This window comes from Rutidosis leptorrhynchoides, chromosome 2 (assembly GCF_046630445.1).
Source record: "Rutidosis leptorrhynchoides isolate AG116_Rl617_1_P2 chromosome 2, CSIRO_AGI_Rlap_v1, whole genome shotgun sequence".
Classification (NCBI taxonomy): domain Eukaryota; kingdom Viridiplantae; phylum Streptophyta; class Magnoliopsida; order Asterales; family Asteraceae; genus Rutidosis; species Rutidosis leptorrhynchoides.
Window position 1 is genome coordinate 596862895 of NC_092334.1, and position 16510 is coordinate 596879404.

A 16510-nucleotide genomic window follows, 5' to 3' on the forward strand; every position below is an offset into this window, starting at 1 on the left:
GCAACTTTACGCCAAATTCTCCAAGTGTGAATTTTGGTTGAAGGAAGTCCAGTTTCTGGGTCATGTTGTAAGCGACCAGGGTATCAAAGTTGATCCCGCCAAGATTGAAGCCATCAGCAAGTAGGAGACCCCCACTACTCTGACGCATATTCGCCAATTCCTAGGTCTCGCCAGTTACTACCGAAGGTTCATTGAAGGATTTTCTCTGATTGCGCGTCCTTTGACAGCACTGACTCACAAGGGCAAGAAGTTCATTTGGGAACCCGCACACGAATCAGCATTCCAAACTTTGAAGAAGAAGTTAACCACCGCACCTATCCTATCACTTCCTGAGGGCAGTGACGACTTTGTTGTTTATTGTGATGCATCGAAGAGTGGTTTTGGTTGTGTACTGATGCAACGATCAAAAGTTATTGCCTATGCCTCCCGCCAATTGAAGATCCACAAGCGGAACTACACTACTCACGATCTCGAACTTGGAGCCGTTATCTTTGCGCTCAAATTGTGGAGACATTATTTGTATGGAACTAAGAGCACTATTTTCACCGATCACAAGAGTCTCCAGCACATCTTTGATCAGAAGCAACTGAATATGAGACAACATCGATGGATCAAGACGCTCAACGACTACGATTGTGAACTCCGTTATCACCCTGGCAAGGCTAATGTTGTAGCTGACACTTTAAGTTGAAAGGAGAGGATGACACCTCTTCGTGTTAGGGCTCTGAACATCACCATCCATTCGAACCTCAACAGCCAGATCAGAGTAGCTCAAGATGAGGCTCTCAAGGAGGAGAACATATCTCATGAACATTTGAACATACTTGTCTCTCGATTCGAGGTTAGGGAGTCTGGACTCCGATGTTATGCCGGAAGAATTTGGGTACCTTATTATGGAGATCTACGAAACCTGATACTTGATGAAGCACACAAATCGAGATATTCGATTCACCCCGGTGCGGGCAAGATGTACCACGACCTTAAAGAACAGTATTGGTGGCCGAATCTTAAGAAGGACGTTGCGACTTATGTTGGTAAGTGTTTGACTTGCTCAAAGGTTAAAGCCGAGCATCAGAGACCTTCTGGATTACTTCAGCAACCGGAGATCCCACAATGGAAGTGGGAAAGGATCACAATGGATTTTATCACCAAGCTGCCAAAGACGGTGGGCGGATACGATACCATTTGGGTTATTGTTGACCGCCTCACCAAATCTGCACACTTCCTAGCGATGAAGGAAACTGATACAATGGAAAGACTTGCTCAAATTTACATCAAGGAGGTTGTATCTCGTCATGGTGTACCTTTATCGATCATCTCCGATCGCGATCCCCGTTTTGCTTCTAGATTTTGACGTTCTTTGCAAGAAGCCATGGGAACTCGTCTGGACATGAGTACTGCTTATTATCCTCAGACTGACGGGTAAAGTGAACGAACGATTCAGACCTTGGAAGACATGTTGCGTGCATGAGTCATCGATTTTGGAAAGGCTTGGGAAAGGCATTTGCCATTAGCCGAATTCTCGTACAACAACAGTTATCACTCAAGCATTAATGCTGCACCTTTTGAAGCATTGTATGGCCGTAAGTGCCGATCTCCTATTTTTTGGGCCGAAGTAGGCGAAAAGCAAATCACCGGACCCGAGGTAGTCCACGAAACGACAGAGAAGATTGCTCAGATTCAAGCTAGACTTAAGACTGCCCGCGATCGCCAAAAGAGTTATGCCGATCTTAAACGTAAAGACTTTGAACTCAACGTTGGTGATCGTGTAATGTTAAAGGTTGCACCTTGGAAAGGTGTGATTCGTTTTGGAAAACGTGGAAAGTTAAACCCACGATACATTGGTCCTTTTGAAATCTTGGAATGTGTTGGACCCGTTGCTTACCGTTTGGACCTACCAGTACAATTGAGCTCAGTTCATCCTACCTTCCACGTGTCAAACTTGAAGAAGTGTCTTGCTGCACCTGAACTTATCATACCACTTGAGGAACTTACAATTGATGACAAACTCCACTTTGTGGAAGAACCAGTTGAGATTATGGATCGTGAGGTCAAAACTTTGAAACGCAACAAGATTCCGATCGTCCGAGTATGATGGAATGCCGAACGAGGACCTGAGTTTACTTGGGAGCGAGAGGACCAAATGATGCGGAAGTATCCTCACCTTTTCCCGACTCCTCCATCACCTTCAGCTTAAAATTTCGGGACGAAATTTTCTTTAACAGGTGGGTAATGTAACGACCCTGGATTTTCCAACGTTTATTTATTAATAATTGTTATTATTAATACGTGTGATAAAACGAATGTATGTTATTACATTTACATGTTGCCATGATTGCCCGAACTTGACTTTAATTGCCCGAAACGTCTTTGTGACACCCGGAACTTTCACGAATAATATTTTTAGATATTATTTACATTCATGATTAGTTTTATTAATCATTTTAATTAACTATGGTGATTAGTTAGTTACATGGGCTTTATTTGGATTCATTTGTTAATTACACACAACTTGAGCTTTTAATTGAACATGGGCTTATAAAGCCCACCCTAGTTAGCCCATCTAGATATGTAAATAATACTTGTAAGTATCATTTCAAGTGTAACTTGTTAGTTTGAAAGAATTGGAATCTAGTTGCACTTAATCCCCATGTAAACCATCCTTTTAACCAACTTTAGAAGCTTTAACACATGAGTAACCATTGAACACTCCCCCCCCTCTTTATTCTGCTGCAGCCGTGATTTTACCATGGGTGGAGAGGATTCAAATCTTTTTTTTTACTTACTACTTCACTCACATTCTCTCATTCACTACACACACTTACTTGCATACATTTTTCTCTCTTTTCTCTCTCATTTTTCTCTCTATCTTGTAAGTGTTTTGAACAACTTGTTCTTCTTTTCTTTCTTGATGAAAACCGAATTCAAACACCCCACAATCATCATCATCTTTTGTTATTTGTAGTTTGATTACTTGTTGTTAGTTTGTTACATGTAATTGTTAGTTATTCTTTACTAGTTACAAGATCAAACTTACTAGTTTGATTCTTCGTAATATCTTGTATTTATCAAGAACACAAGAACATAAACTTACTAGTTTATGATTCTACTTTTATTGTTTCAAAGTTTGTAAGTTCATAGTTGTTAAATTCATACTTGAAGTTCATGAAGTAAACTTTAAAGTTTACTTTCTAAAGATCAAACTTTGGTTTGAATCTTTAAAGTATGAACAACCATGAATAAGTTACTTGTTTACTTAGTTTATCACTTCATTTTATGCACTTTAATTTCATGTAATTAGTTTAAATGGTCAAGTACTACAAGTTAGTCTTGATCTCATTAATCTTGAACTAAAGGTTAACTTTGAAAGTTCAAGAACACACAAATAAGTTTTCTTTAAAAATAACTTTGTATACTTATGATTGATCTAGACTTTTGGGTCTTGGATCTTCAAGATCTAACTAAGAACTATGTTCTACATCTTAAGATCTTGATTAGTTAGTTTACTTTCAAGTTTGTAACTTGTTATTAGCTTTAAAGTTCATGTATGTGTTAGAACTAAGACTTTGATATAACTTTGGTTCATCAAACTTCATACAACTCTTAAGTGAGTTGTGCTTCATGTCTTAGACTTGCACTTGGGTTATGATGGTCAAACCTTGGTCAAGATGATGTAGACACATCAATGAGTTGTACACTTGAAGCTATATGCATCAAGGACGAGAACCATGATGAACATCAAGCACCAAGACCACCGGAACTCACCTAAACTTACTGTTTCTGTCCAAAACCTACTGACCTGCTGTTTCTGTAACAGACCAGTAGACCTGGGCTGTTCTAACCATGATTTTCAAATAGATCTTTTCGAGTAGATAACTTTTCATAGAGGACTCGTCTTAATCCGAGTTACGGTTTAGGATTTATGGCCCTCCGATCGTCACTATGTCCTTTTAATGTTGTGCAGAAATTTCTGACCTACTCGCACTTAGACCGTCGCCACGGTCAAACAAAGACAAGTTTGCTTCTGGAAATTTTACCACACTTAAGGGACTCATATACGGAGCCATGGCCACTGGTCTCACCTTAATTCAGTAAGGGTAGAGGCCGTGGTGACTGATCGAAATCAGCCTTTGTTTTAAACTACTTCCATAAACGAAACCTACTTTACGCCTTTTGTTTGATGATGAATGATGATGACCTTTATGACCTTATTTACATACTTTTAAACCTATTAAGACGATTTACTGACTTAGTACTATTTGACTTAGGTTGAGGACCTTCGGACCGATTACTTGCACACCTTTTCCGAACCAACTTTACGACTACATTATCATTGTGAGTTATAGCATTCCCTTTTTACTTCAACTTATTTTGGGAACTGAGAATACATGCGGATTTTATGATTTACATACTAGGCACGAGTACTTAAACTTATATATGTGTGGGTTATATAACGGCAGAAACATTCCCTTTAGCTCGGTAACGTTTAGTCATTGGTTTTTGAACCGGTGAACGCGAATCTTAGATATGGATCCACAGGGTTTGACATCCCCACTCGGGCTAGTAGCGCTAGCATTTAACGAGTGTTTAATACTTCGTAAACATACGCACTTGCCAAGTGTACTTTCAGGGGGTATAAACGTTAAGTTAGTTACCAAGTGCCCACGGTTAACATATACTTTATCTTACTGTTTTGAAACGCTCTTTGTAGCACTGAAATCTCGTGGCCTACCTTACATACTGTTATACTTAAACTATAGCTCACCAACCTTTGTGTTGACGTTTTTAAGCATGTTTTTCTCAGGTGCTTGAGGTTAGCTTCCGCTGTGTACTAGTCATGCTGTAGACACCCGCTGCTCTAGAGATGTCCTGCATGAACGTTTACTTTTGCATTCATAACTTTACTACTTTTGAAACTATGACTTGTAACGACCATTGTGGTCACATACACCTATTATTTGCTTCTACTTAGTGAAGCATGCTTTGGATTGTAAAACATTTGATGTCGGTTATGACGTCACTTTATTTATGAATGCAAACTCTTCTTGAAAACGCATATAGTACTTAACCTTGTAATGATCCTGTTGTTGATGATTCGTACACGATGGTTTTGTACGGGGCATCACAGTACCTCTTGGAATGTCATCGGTGCTGTCCAACACTGCTTACGAAAAAGTTTATTGTTGCGGTTTTGCCATATTTTATATGCACACACCCAAACCGAAGCTTGCCATATCCTACTGAGATCTTCATTGCTTGAGAACATTGATACGCCTTGAAGAAAATCCTTTAGATTTGAGATGTTCGGATATGTGACTCCCCACCAACAAAAAAAAGGAACCCATATCTCTTCTGCGAAACTGCATTGTAACAAGACGTGTTCTAGAGATTACGTGTTCTAGAGATTCTAACGCATTGTCGCATAGCGGGCACCTAACCGAGTCGATATCAATTCCTTTTTTGTCGAGCTCTAGTCTTACCGGCAACCTATTTCTTTGCGCTCTCCATACGAAAATGCCTATCTTTTGTGGTAGTAAGTTATTTCGCAATGTCTCTGATGGAGTTGTAGGAGCTTGAAGTAGCTTATCATCAAGTAGCTCTCTTGAAATGTTTGTTGAGAAGATGCCATTACTGCTTGACGTCCATGTCCAAGAGTCACCCCCATTGTCTGCAAACATGAAATTCATTAGCAAAGTTTCTAAGCTTCTACATTCCGCAGCTGTTCTACCTGCTAACGAGTTGTTCCAATTCCAATTCAGTAGGATATTAGGCCCCTCTTTAGTAATTCGGTCAGCCACTCGAGCGTCCTTGTTTGTCTCCATTATGAAAAGTCTAGCAAAAGTAACACAAAGAGGATGCTCTCCGAGCCATGTATCTTTCCAAAACAGTACCTCTTTACCTTCACTTATCACTCTCAAAAAAGAGTTAGCAAAGTTGAGATTTAGTTTGGGAAAATCATTATCTAAAGCTTTGATTCCATTCCAGATAGAGTCTCTTATGGTTCGATTTGTGTTTGAAGAACCCAAACCCCCATCCCTTCCGTGAATACTTTTAATAACTCTTACCCAAAAAGCCTCATTTTCCATTTGAAAACGCCACCACCATTTTCCTAATAATGCTAAGTTTTTGGCCCTTAGAGACCCGATATTTAATCCCCCCCCCTCCCATAAGAAGAAAGAATAATATCCCATTTAACCCATGACATGTTTGTTTTTTCACCCGACCCTCCCCAAAAGAAATTACGTCTCAAACCTTCGAACGAGTGAATGGCATACGATGGAGCTCGGAATAGGGAGAAGGCGTACAACTGAAGGCTACTTAGCACCGACTTTATGAGAGTGACGCGCCCACCAAAAGACGGAGTAACAAATAAAATTATATAATTATAAAGTAAGACAAAAAGTTTTTAATAAAAGATACGAAGTAACAAATAAAATTATAAAGCCACAAAATTACTGTGAATAATGATATTTTAACTTAAGCAATGTATTTATTAGTTGCAACAATTAAATTCGGAGGCAGGGATTATAAAATGTGAGGTAATTCTCACACATTACTTTTTAATTTATGTACACTTTTGTTTCAAAAAATTACAGTTATGCTCTTAGAAAGTTGAACTTATATTATTATTATTATAATTATAAATTATAATTATAATTAAAGATAAAATAAGTAATTAGGTGTCCATGAATAAAAAAGTGGTGTTAGAGGATCACGTACCTAAAATAGCATCCCACATGCGCTATATATTGTTATAGAATAGAACCCAAGTCCAATATGTATCATGGCCTTAGGGTCCATTCGCGTTAGGATAGTTAGGGTTCTATTCTATAGCATATATGTTGTTCCTTTTCGACACCATGGCCCACCCACCGAAAAGGGGAAAAGCTTCAAATTTGATAGGTTAATGCTGTAAGAATTAAAGATACCGTCAGTGACTTAGTTGGTGTACTTGGTAAATCAAAGCCGTCATGGGATTACAGAAATTTAAAAGTGTAAAGCAAAGGAAATAAATGCATATTGAAATGGTAGTTGATAGTAAACAAACGGTATGTTTTTGATGATAATGTAAAGATGATTTGGAAAACCATTTATTCCATTATTTTTATTTTTCCAAAAACACATTACTTTCCCTAATTGATGTCTATATATATATAGTCTTCATGTATTCTTGCACATTTATGTACACTAATCTTTCAAGTTAACCTTGCATGCTTTGGAGAGTAAGCATTTCAATTACTTCTCATATAATTGTACACTTTTTGGTTTTTATCAACTGTTTTATTTATTTTTTATACTCTTGCCCGCTGTGTGCCTCTGAATACTCATGTGATTATTAATTATATTATATTTTAAGCTCTATATTTTACATGTATAATTCCAAATTATGAACTACACATCATTCATGTGATCACTCATGCACAAGAAGGATAGACACGTAAGTGCACACATTTTAGAATTATATATAATACCCCCCCAAGCCCACCAAGAGAGGATACCCTTGCAATCCCGCAGCCCAACACTGTTATTAACGGCCCATCGAATCATGTAAATGATACCCCTGTTACACCTAGCCACATCTCGGGTAAATCTAATATGGACAGCTCACCTCAACACATTCTAACAAATGATTTATGCTCACCAATAGTGACACAAGAACATGCAGATTCTGTTCCCGAAACCCTCCCTCACCATACCACAAACGACACCCCCTGTACTACCCCTTTAAACCCTCAATCCAACTCTCCATTAAATTTTATGCCTGCCCCTAACGCTACACAACAAACAAATTCCGATCCTTTCAACATCGAACCTTTACTTTACACGGGTAAAGAAATTTCTAAAAAGAGAAAAATTTCTAGCACCATCGCCAAACCTATCATTAAGTCAAAAAACACCTCTCAAAACCCAGATTTTAAAAGACCTAGATCCAATATGCTTTACATCAAACATCTAGCTAGAAGTGGCCAAAAGCTTAGAATCTCTCAACTGGCTAAACGTTGTAAGTCCTCGTCTAACGGTGGTGGTAGCACATCCTACTTCTCGAAGGGATCTCATATGGACATGGTACATAACAAAAAGACTAAAAAGACAGGTTCTACCTCTAGCAAAAGCTTGGATACGTTCGAATTCGGGAAAAGCATCGGGATTCGTCGCAACAACCCATGAATCCACCTCCGTCACATCGATTCTGTAAGTTTTTTCTCATGTGTACGATTTCTCTTAATATTCGGGGTATTGGACAAACGGGTAAAATAAGCTGGCTTAAACGTATTTGCTATAAAGAAAAACCATCAATTCTAGGCCTCCAGGAAACCAAATGCGGCCAAACACGTGACAACACCATTGAATCTTTCTGGGGTAATTCTGATTTTAAATTCGTCCAAAAGGATTCGGATGGTGTTTCCGGAGGTATCCTAACTATTTGGGATACTAATATCTTTTCGTTCAACTATGCTATTGAGGGTGAATTCTTTCTTGCAATTTGTGGCACGTGGGCGGGTCATGACTCTGAAATTGCCTTCATTAATGTTTATGGCCCCCATTCCCATTCAAAAAAACTTAGACTTTGGAGCGAACTCTCATCCCTTACTAACTCCCTTAATATCCCACACATTGTTTTTGGTGACTTCAACGAAGTAAGAAACAAAACAGAACGCATGAACACAGAGTATAATCAAAATTGGGCAGATAATTTTAATAACTTTATAAATAACTCTGGATTAATTGATCTTCCTTTAGGCGGTAAAAGGTTCACAAGGATTTGTGAAAAAACAATGAAGTTTAGTAAACTTGACCGATTCCTCATTTCCGATGGCATCTTCACTATCTGGCCCAACACATCCTCCAAAACTCTTGATCGGGACCTTTCTGACCACTGTCCCATTATCCTAAGAAATAACCTCCTCGATTCTGGCCCTAAGCCAATACGTGTCTTTGACACATGGCTAGATTTAAAAGATGCCGACACCATCATAGAAAAGGCTTGGTTGATCCCAATTAGTGGGAATAGGCCTGACTGCATTTTCCGTAACAAACTAAAAAACGTTAAATTAGAACTTAAAAAACATAGTAATCAACTTGATAACTTAGACTCCCAAATACGTGATCATCTTACTGAATGTAATAATTGGGAACAAACCGCCGAAACTAGACCTTTATCCGAAACTGAAAAACAAAAATGGATCGATGAAAAAATGCATCACATCGTCAAAGAAAAAAAGAAAACAAACATGCTTAAACAAAAATCTAGAATCAAATGGGCGCTTGAGGGTGATGAAAATTCGAAATACTTTCATAACTATATCAAAAGAAGAACAAGTAAAAACAACATCCACGGGCTTTCAATTAATGGTACATGGACTGAAGATCCTAATCTAATAAAACAAGAAGCATATTCCTATTTTAACAACATCTTCCGATCCAAACACTTACGTGACGAATGCCCTTTCGATCATGTTTCACATCTTGAATACATTTCTTCCTTGGACAATCAACTCCTAGAAGCTAAATTTAACGAAAAAGAAATATGGGAAGCCATATGTAATTGCGATAGCTCTAAAGCTCCTGGGCCGGACGGTTTCAACATGAGATTCTTTAAAAAACATTGGGAACTGATTAAAACCGACCTCATTAAATCCCTAGATTGGTTCTGGGAAAGCTCAGAAATCTCCAAAGGATGTAATGCATCTTTCTTCACATTAGTCCCGAAAAAACCCAACCCAATCGGATTAAATGAATATCGCCCAATCTGTCTAATAGGTAGCTACTATAAAATTCTCACCAAAATACTCTCCAATCGCCTTGCCATGGTCATTCATAAAATCATTGGTAGTGAACAAACAGCTTTCCTCAAAGGTCGAAATATCCTAGATAGTGTCCTAATTGCAAACGAAATAATTGATGAATTAAAACGTAAAAAACAAAAAGGTTTAATCTTTAAAGTTGACTTCGAAAAGGCATTTGACTGCATTGAGTGGGACTTTCTATTTAAAACCATGCACTTCATGGGTTTTGGTCCAAAATGGATTGGTTTCATTCGGGCATGCCTTTGGTCATCATCTATTTCTGTACTAATCAATGGCTCTCCCACCAAAGAATTTTCCCCTGAAAGGGGAATTCGACAAGGTGACCCCATTTCGCCATTCCTGTTCATCATTGTTGCTGAAGGTCTTAACATACTTGTCAAAAGAGTATTAGCCAATGGTCATTTGCAAGGATTAAAGATCGGACATGACAATCTCAATATTACACACCTCCAATATGCTGATGATACAATCTTCTTCGGCGAATGGAATAAAAGAAACGCCAAATATATCTCCAAACTACTAAAATGTTTTGAAAATATTTCAGGCCTCAAAGTTAACTTCCGTAAAAGCAAACTTTACGGTATAGGTACATCTACGACCGAAACCGAACAAATGGCTTGCTACATGAACTGCTCTGCGGGTCATACCCCGTTCTCCTATCTTGGACTTCCTATTGGTGTACCCACATCTCACGCCTCCTCGTGGCAGCCGATCGTTGAGAAATTCGACAAAAGGCTTTCAGATTGGGCTGCTAAATCTATTTCTTTCGGAGGTCGACTTACGACCATCAAATCAATTCTTAGTAGTATCCCATTATACTACTTCTCCTTATTTCATGCACCATCCGCTATCCTTAAGGTACTTGAATCTAAAAGACGGAAATTCTTCTGGGGAGGATCTTCAAACGATAATAAAATTAATTGGATCAAATGGGACCAAATAATTTTGCCATACGATTGTGGGGGTTTAAACGTGGGGTCCCTCTTTGCTAAAAACATATCATTACTTTGTAAATGGTGGTGGCGTTTTAAAAACGAAGATAATGCATTATGGGTAAAAATAATCAAAAGCATTTATGGGCCGGGGGGAGGGTTGGATACTAACTTTTTATGCAGGAACATTTCAGGTCGCACCATTTGGAAAGAGATTATTAAAGCTGGAAAAGTTGCTGACAATATAGGCACAACCTTCACATCCTCGATTTCAAAGCGCATAGGAAATGGCACATCAATAAGCTTCTGGCATGATATATGGATCGGATCTGAGTGCTTAAAAGATACATTTCATAGACTATTCATGTTGGAATCCCGCAAAGAAGCAACTGTTGCTGATAGAATAATGAACGTTAACTCTACCTCGATCGGTAATTGGGATTGGTCCCGCCCCCCTAGTGGTCGTGCAAAGGATTATCTCACGGAGCTCAACAACCTAATAACATCTGTTATTATTTCAGATCGCCCCGACTCATGGAAATGTTCCCTTGACACATCCGGCATCTACACTTCAGCAGCACTGTCAAATCTGATCAATAAGCTTAAATACGGCACAAACTCTAGAAACCTTTCACTACCTCAAAACAAATTCGTTCCACAAAAGATATTCATTTTCTCATGGAGGGCCGTTCAACAAAAAATCCCGGTTAGAAGCGAACTCGATAAAAAAGGAATTGACCTTCACACCATCTTATGTCCCTTATGTGAGCACCAAATTGAAACCATTGATCACGCGTTGTTAAATTGTCAAAAAGTATCTTCAATATGGATACAATTTCTCGATTGGTGGAATCAAAACAACATAAGTATCTCTAACATCAATGATGCCATCATCTCGGATCAAGGCATATCACATAATTCCATTGGTTCTTCAATATGGCAAGCTGCTAAATGGATTGCGTGCTACATTATTTGGAAACATAGGAACTTAAAGATTTTTTCCGGAAAAATATGGAACCCCGCTGTGATAATCTCCGAGATCCAATCTCAAAGCTTTAGCTGGATCTCAAATCGTTCACGGAAGAAAACACCTATTGATTGGCATCAATGGCTACTCAACCCGTCATTTTACGTGTCACCTCCTTCAAACCGCATAGGCGTCGGTTAACATAACTTAATTCAAATCGGGATGGTTTCGTTATTCTATATAGCCTATGTGGGTTAGATTAAATGGGTTGGTTGTGTGTCAACTTTGTAGTCGCTTGATCGGCACGGTTGTCCCCTCCTTCCCCGCTTGTTGTTCTTTTACGCAAGTTCGTCCCTCGTAGTGTTATCTAGTCTACGTCTCCCCCGATCATAAGTTCAGATAATTATTCCATATTTTCTCAGCTGATCCGTTTCGTTTATAGCATTGTATAAAAGCATATAGGGACTTGTATTGTAATATTCCATATAATAATAATAATATTTTTGCTTTTCAAAAAAAAAAAAAAATAATAATAATATGATATAATATATTATATATTATTTACAATAATTCTTCCCCTAGCTTTTCTTTTAGTCGTTTCTGAATGAGTCATCGTGCTTAGCAATTAAATAGTCTATGTAATACAATTATTCAAACAAAATTGTATCAGAAATAATCGTTTAGCCATAAAATAAACATTTATTTAGTTCTCTTTGAAGTTAACTCCATATATAAGTTCATATATATCCACATCATATATTAATTGTTTAAGAAAAAAAGTACAAAGGTATCCATCAAAGATGATGATAACTCATGGACCCATATGAAGAAATCTATCAAAAAGTTAAAAATACACATAACCTTATTATCATTTTGCATAAACTAAATATAAAATCCAAATTTATATGAAGTATAGGTACACAATAAGTCAATTTGAATCCATGGTGTAGATTTACTACTACATAAATCCAAATAGAACATGCTACGTGGCTGCATAATATTTTAGTGCAGACGCATTTCAGTTTATGATTTGTTTCTTTCTACGGGTATGTTTGGCGCGCGAGCTTATCAGAGCTTATGGAAGCTTATAGAAGCTTGAACTTATGATTTTAATAAGCTCTAAGTCATAAGCTTTGTTTGGTAAACAAAAAAAGTGGAGCTTATGAAAATAATAAGCTCTTAAAAAATAAGCTACTTGTAGTAGCTTATGAAAAAAAGTAGAGCTTATGAACTAAAAAATAAGCTCCAGCTAATTTATCAAACACTTATAAAATAAAATAAACTCCAACTACCAACTTTAAAAATAAGCTCTAGCTCCAGCTCTAATTACAAGTTACAGCTACATACATACTATACATATATAGTTAGCTAGACTCTTGATTCTTGATCTTGTTTACTAAAATTCAACTTTACCTTTTCAAATCCATCAGTGAGGTTCTTTTTATTTACATCCATTTTTTTTTCTTTTTGTAAATTAATTTTTTTTTCAACTATATATACATCTTCTTGCTTTTGGACCTTTAGTACATGTGATATATATACTCATTTAGATGTTAAAGAATTATTACTAATTAGTAGCTAAATTTTATTTCTTTTTGTATTTTTTTTCAGGGTGATTGTTTTATTATGTGAAAGACTGGTAATTGGTGAAAGTTAGTAATAAAGCTTAGTGCTTTTTGCAAAAATGGTTATGGCTCCAACTGTAAAAGTGATACTAGGCTCTTTTGCATTTGCTGTATTTTGGGTATTGGCTGTTTTTCCCGCTGTACCCTTTATGCCTATTGGAAGAACAGCAGGTTCATTACTTGGTGCCATGCTAATGGTTCTGTTTCAAGTTATAACACCAGATCAAGCTTATGCATCCATTGATCTTCAAATACTTGGTCTTTTATTTGGGACAATGGTTGTAAGTGTTTATCTTGAAAGAGCAGATATGTTTAAGTATTTAGGTAAATTACTTGCATATAAAAGCATGGGATCAAAAGATTTACTCTTTCGAATCTGTTTAATATCCGCGGTTTCGAGTGCTTTTTTCACAAATGACACATCTTGTGTTGTGTTAACTGAGTTTGTACTTAAGATTGCTAGGCAACAAAACCTACCACCTCATCCATTTTTGTTAGCACTCGCTTCAAGTGCGAATATTGGTTCTTCGGCTACACCAATTGGTAACCCTCAAAATTTGGTTATAGCGGTTCAAAGTAAGATACCGTTTGGCGAATTTCTGTTCGGGATTGTATCTGCAATGGTGGTTGGAATTTGTGTAAATGTTATAATTCTGTTAGCTATGTTTTGGAAGCTGTTATCTGTTCAAAAAGATGAAGAAGATCCAACGGTTGAGGTAACGCCCGAAGAAGATGTGAATTCGCATCGGTTTTCGCCGGCAACGATGTCACATCTGACGTCTCAAAATTCACATGAACTCAATGCTTATTTGGAGTCCATGAGTATTCATAGTTCGCCCGGTGTTAAAGGAAGCCTAGATTATACTTTAAGGAACCGTTTAGGTTCGGGGGACAATGAAATTTTACCGAAAGAAGTTACGGATGAAAAGTCATTGCAGAAGAAGGAAGAAAAAGTTGTTTCGAGGGTCCCGTCAACTAACGGTTTTGTGAACGAAAAATGTGACGTGGGGTTGGAGGATATTGATGAAAAGTCTGCTAAATGGAAGATAGTACTATGGAAAATTGGAGTTTATGCTATTACAGTTGGAATGTTGATTTCGTTTTTATTGGGATTAAATATGTCTTGGACCGCCATTACAGCTGCACTGGCGCTCGTGGTTCTTGATTTTAAGGACGCTAGACCATGCTTAGAGAAGGTATACTTTTCATAACCACTAGATATATCAAGATTAACAGATTGGGTAATGGGTCAAAACGGGTCCTTTTTATTGCAGGTCAATGGGTTGGGTTGACCCGGTATTTTTTTGTGTATTAATACAACAACAACAACAACAACAACAAAACCCAATCCCACATGTGTAGGGTATGGGGGAGGTGAGACGTAGACAATCATTCCTCTACCCTAGAATAAAGAGAAGTCATTTCTCTTCCCGAGTGAAACACTCCATGGCTAGAGAGAGTCCTCCCTCTCTATCTCTATGTTCGACGGATAGAGAGATTGCTTCCATAAGGACCTCCGGTCAAAAAAAAAAAAAAAATAGATATATTTATATATATATATATATATATATATATATATATATATATATATATATATATATATATATATATATATATATATATAACACCATAAATGGAAAAAGGAACGCCATGAATAACTTTTTACTAGAGTATTTTATTTTTTTGAATACTTGAGCCATTTCCCTTCTAAAAATTGGACCCATTTGACCCGCTTATTTGTTCAGGATAGCTCGCAATGCAGATTGACCCATTCATAAGTTAATTGGTCAAAATTGTCACTCTTGGTAATTACAAAATGTAACACCAACCATGTGTAGTTCTATTTTTTCTTTCTTTTTTTTCTGTTTAATTTCATACAAATTAGAAATTAATGATTTGATATTTTTTCATTAACCAGGTATCTTATTCACTACTGGTGTTCTTTTGTGGAATGTTTGTTACCGTTGAAGGCTTTAATAAAACAGGACTACCAAGTGCAGTGTGGGACTTTATGGAACCTTATGCTCAAATTGATCACATTAGTGGTATTGCAATTCTTGCAGTTGTGATAGTTGTTCTATCAAATATGGCTTCAAATGTGCCAACAGGTACTATTTCCATTCAATGGTGGCCTTACCTTATCTTTACCTTAAACTCTTTATGCGTGGCACTTTCAACCCAGTACTTATAAATGGGTCTATTTAAATATGTGGGTCAAAAGAATACGGGTCAAGTGGATCAAAAGAATACGGGTAAAGTGGATCAAAAATCTCCCAGAGTGTATTATGAAATCACCAAATAAACCATGTTAACCATATAACTCGTGGACGAAGATTGTTTCAAGTCAACTGGATACGACATTTGTTTGACCCGTTCCATAAATATTCCATCTTGACTAGACCCATTTTACCCAATCTATCAAACCCACCCATTTTGACATCTCTAAAGTTCTTTAGTGACATATTTTTTTTTTTTTTTTTACTTTCAGTACTCTTGCTTGGAGCACGGGTGGCAGCAGCTGCAGCAACCATATCACCTGAAAATGAGAAGAAAGCATGGCTGATATTGGCTTGGGTCAGCACTGTAGCTGGGAATCTTTCGTTACTAGGATCAGCAGCCAATCTGATTGTCTGTGAACAAGCTCGACGTGCTCAAAATTTTGGGTACAATCTTACCTTTTGGGCTCATCTAAAGTTTGGCGTTCCTTCAACGATTATAGTTACCGCCATTGGTTTGACACTTATAAGGGCATAAAGATAGGACTGCCATCTTTTCAACATTCCATTTTCAGTTTTTTGCAAACATTTTTTTTAAGAAAGATCACTTGCATTTTCAATTTAATGTTTATATATGGTTTTTTGTAAACAATTTTTAAGAAAGATCACTTCCTGGAAATATGTATGTCCTTTTACAGCTTACAAAGTTCAATGTAGTTTTAAGTTCTTTTTCTGGAAGTTGGAATCTACAAGAATTTATGATTTTCATAATGTAACAGTTTGATTTTAGTTTGTATCAATCAAATATTCCAGTGTTGTAGATGGATTCCTCATTCAAAAAAATTAGTCAAGTCCTTTCTTTTTCTCTTTCTCGCCTAGATGTATTTACCCAAATATTCATAAGCTATACTTGTAATAAGTGTTATAGGAGTAAGTAAGACATTTGTTATGGGTGTAAGAG

The 16510-nt window shown here is 37.2% G+C and overlaps 2 protein-coding genes across 2 annotated transcripts; one reads left to right on the plus strand and one right to left on the minus strand.

Annotated features, from left to right (window-relative positions):
• Positions 1-5249: 5249 nt before the first annotated feature.
• Positions 5250-6086, minus strand: LOC139889926 (uncharacterized). The gene has a single exon (XM_071872839.1). The coding sequence runs from the start codon at positions 6084-6086 to the stop codon at positions 5250-5252; it is 837 nt and encodes a 278-aa protein (XP_071728940.1).
• Positions 6087-13368: 7282 nt separating this feature from the next.
• LOC139893378 (silicon efflux transporter LSI2-like) lies at positions 13369-16278 on the plus strand. The gene is made up of 3 exons (XM_071876534.1): positions 13369-14529; positions 15252-15441; positions 15822-16278. The coding sequence occupies exons 1-3, from the start codon at positions 13393-13395 to the stop codon at positions 16085-16087; spliced, it is 1593 nt and encodes a 530-aa protein (XP_071732635.1). The 5' UTR covers positions 13369-13392; the 3' UTR covers positions 16088-16278.
• Positions 16279-16510: the final 232 nt, after the last annotated feature.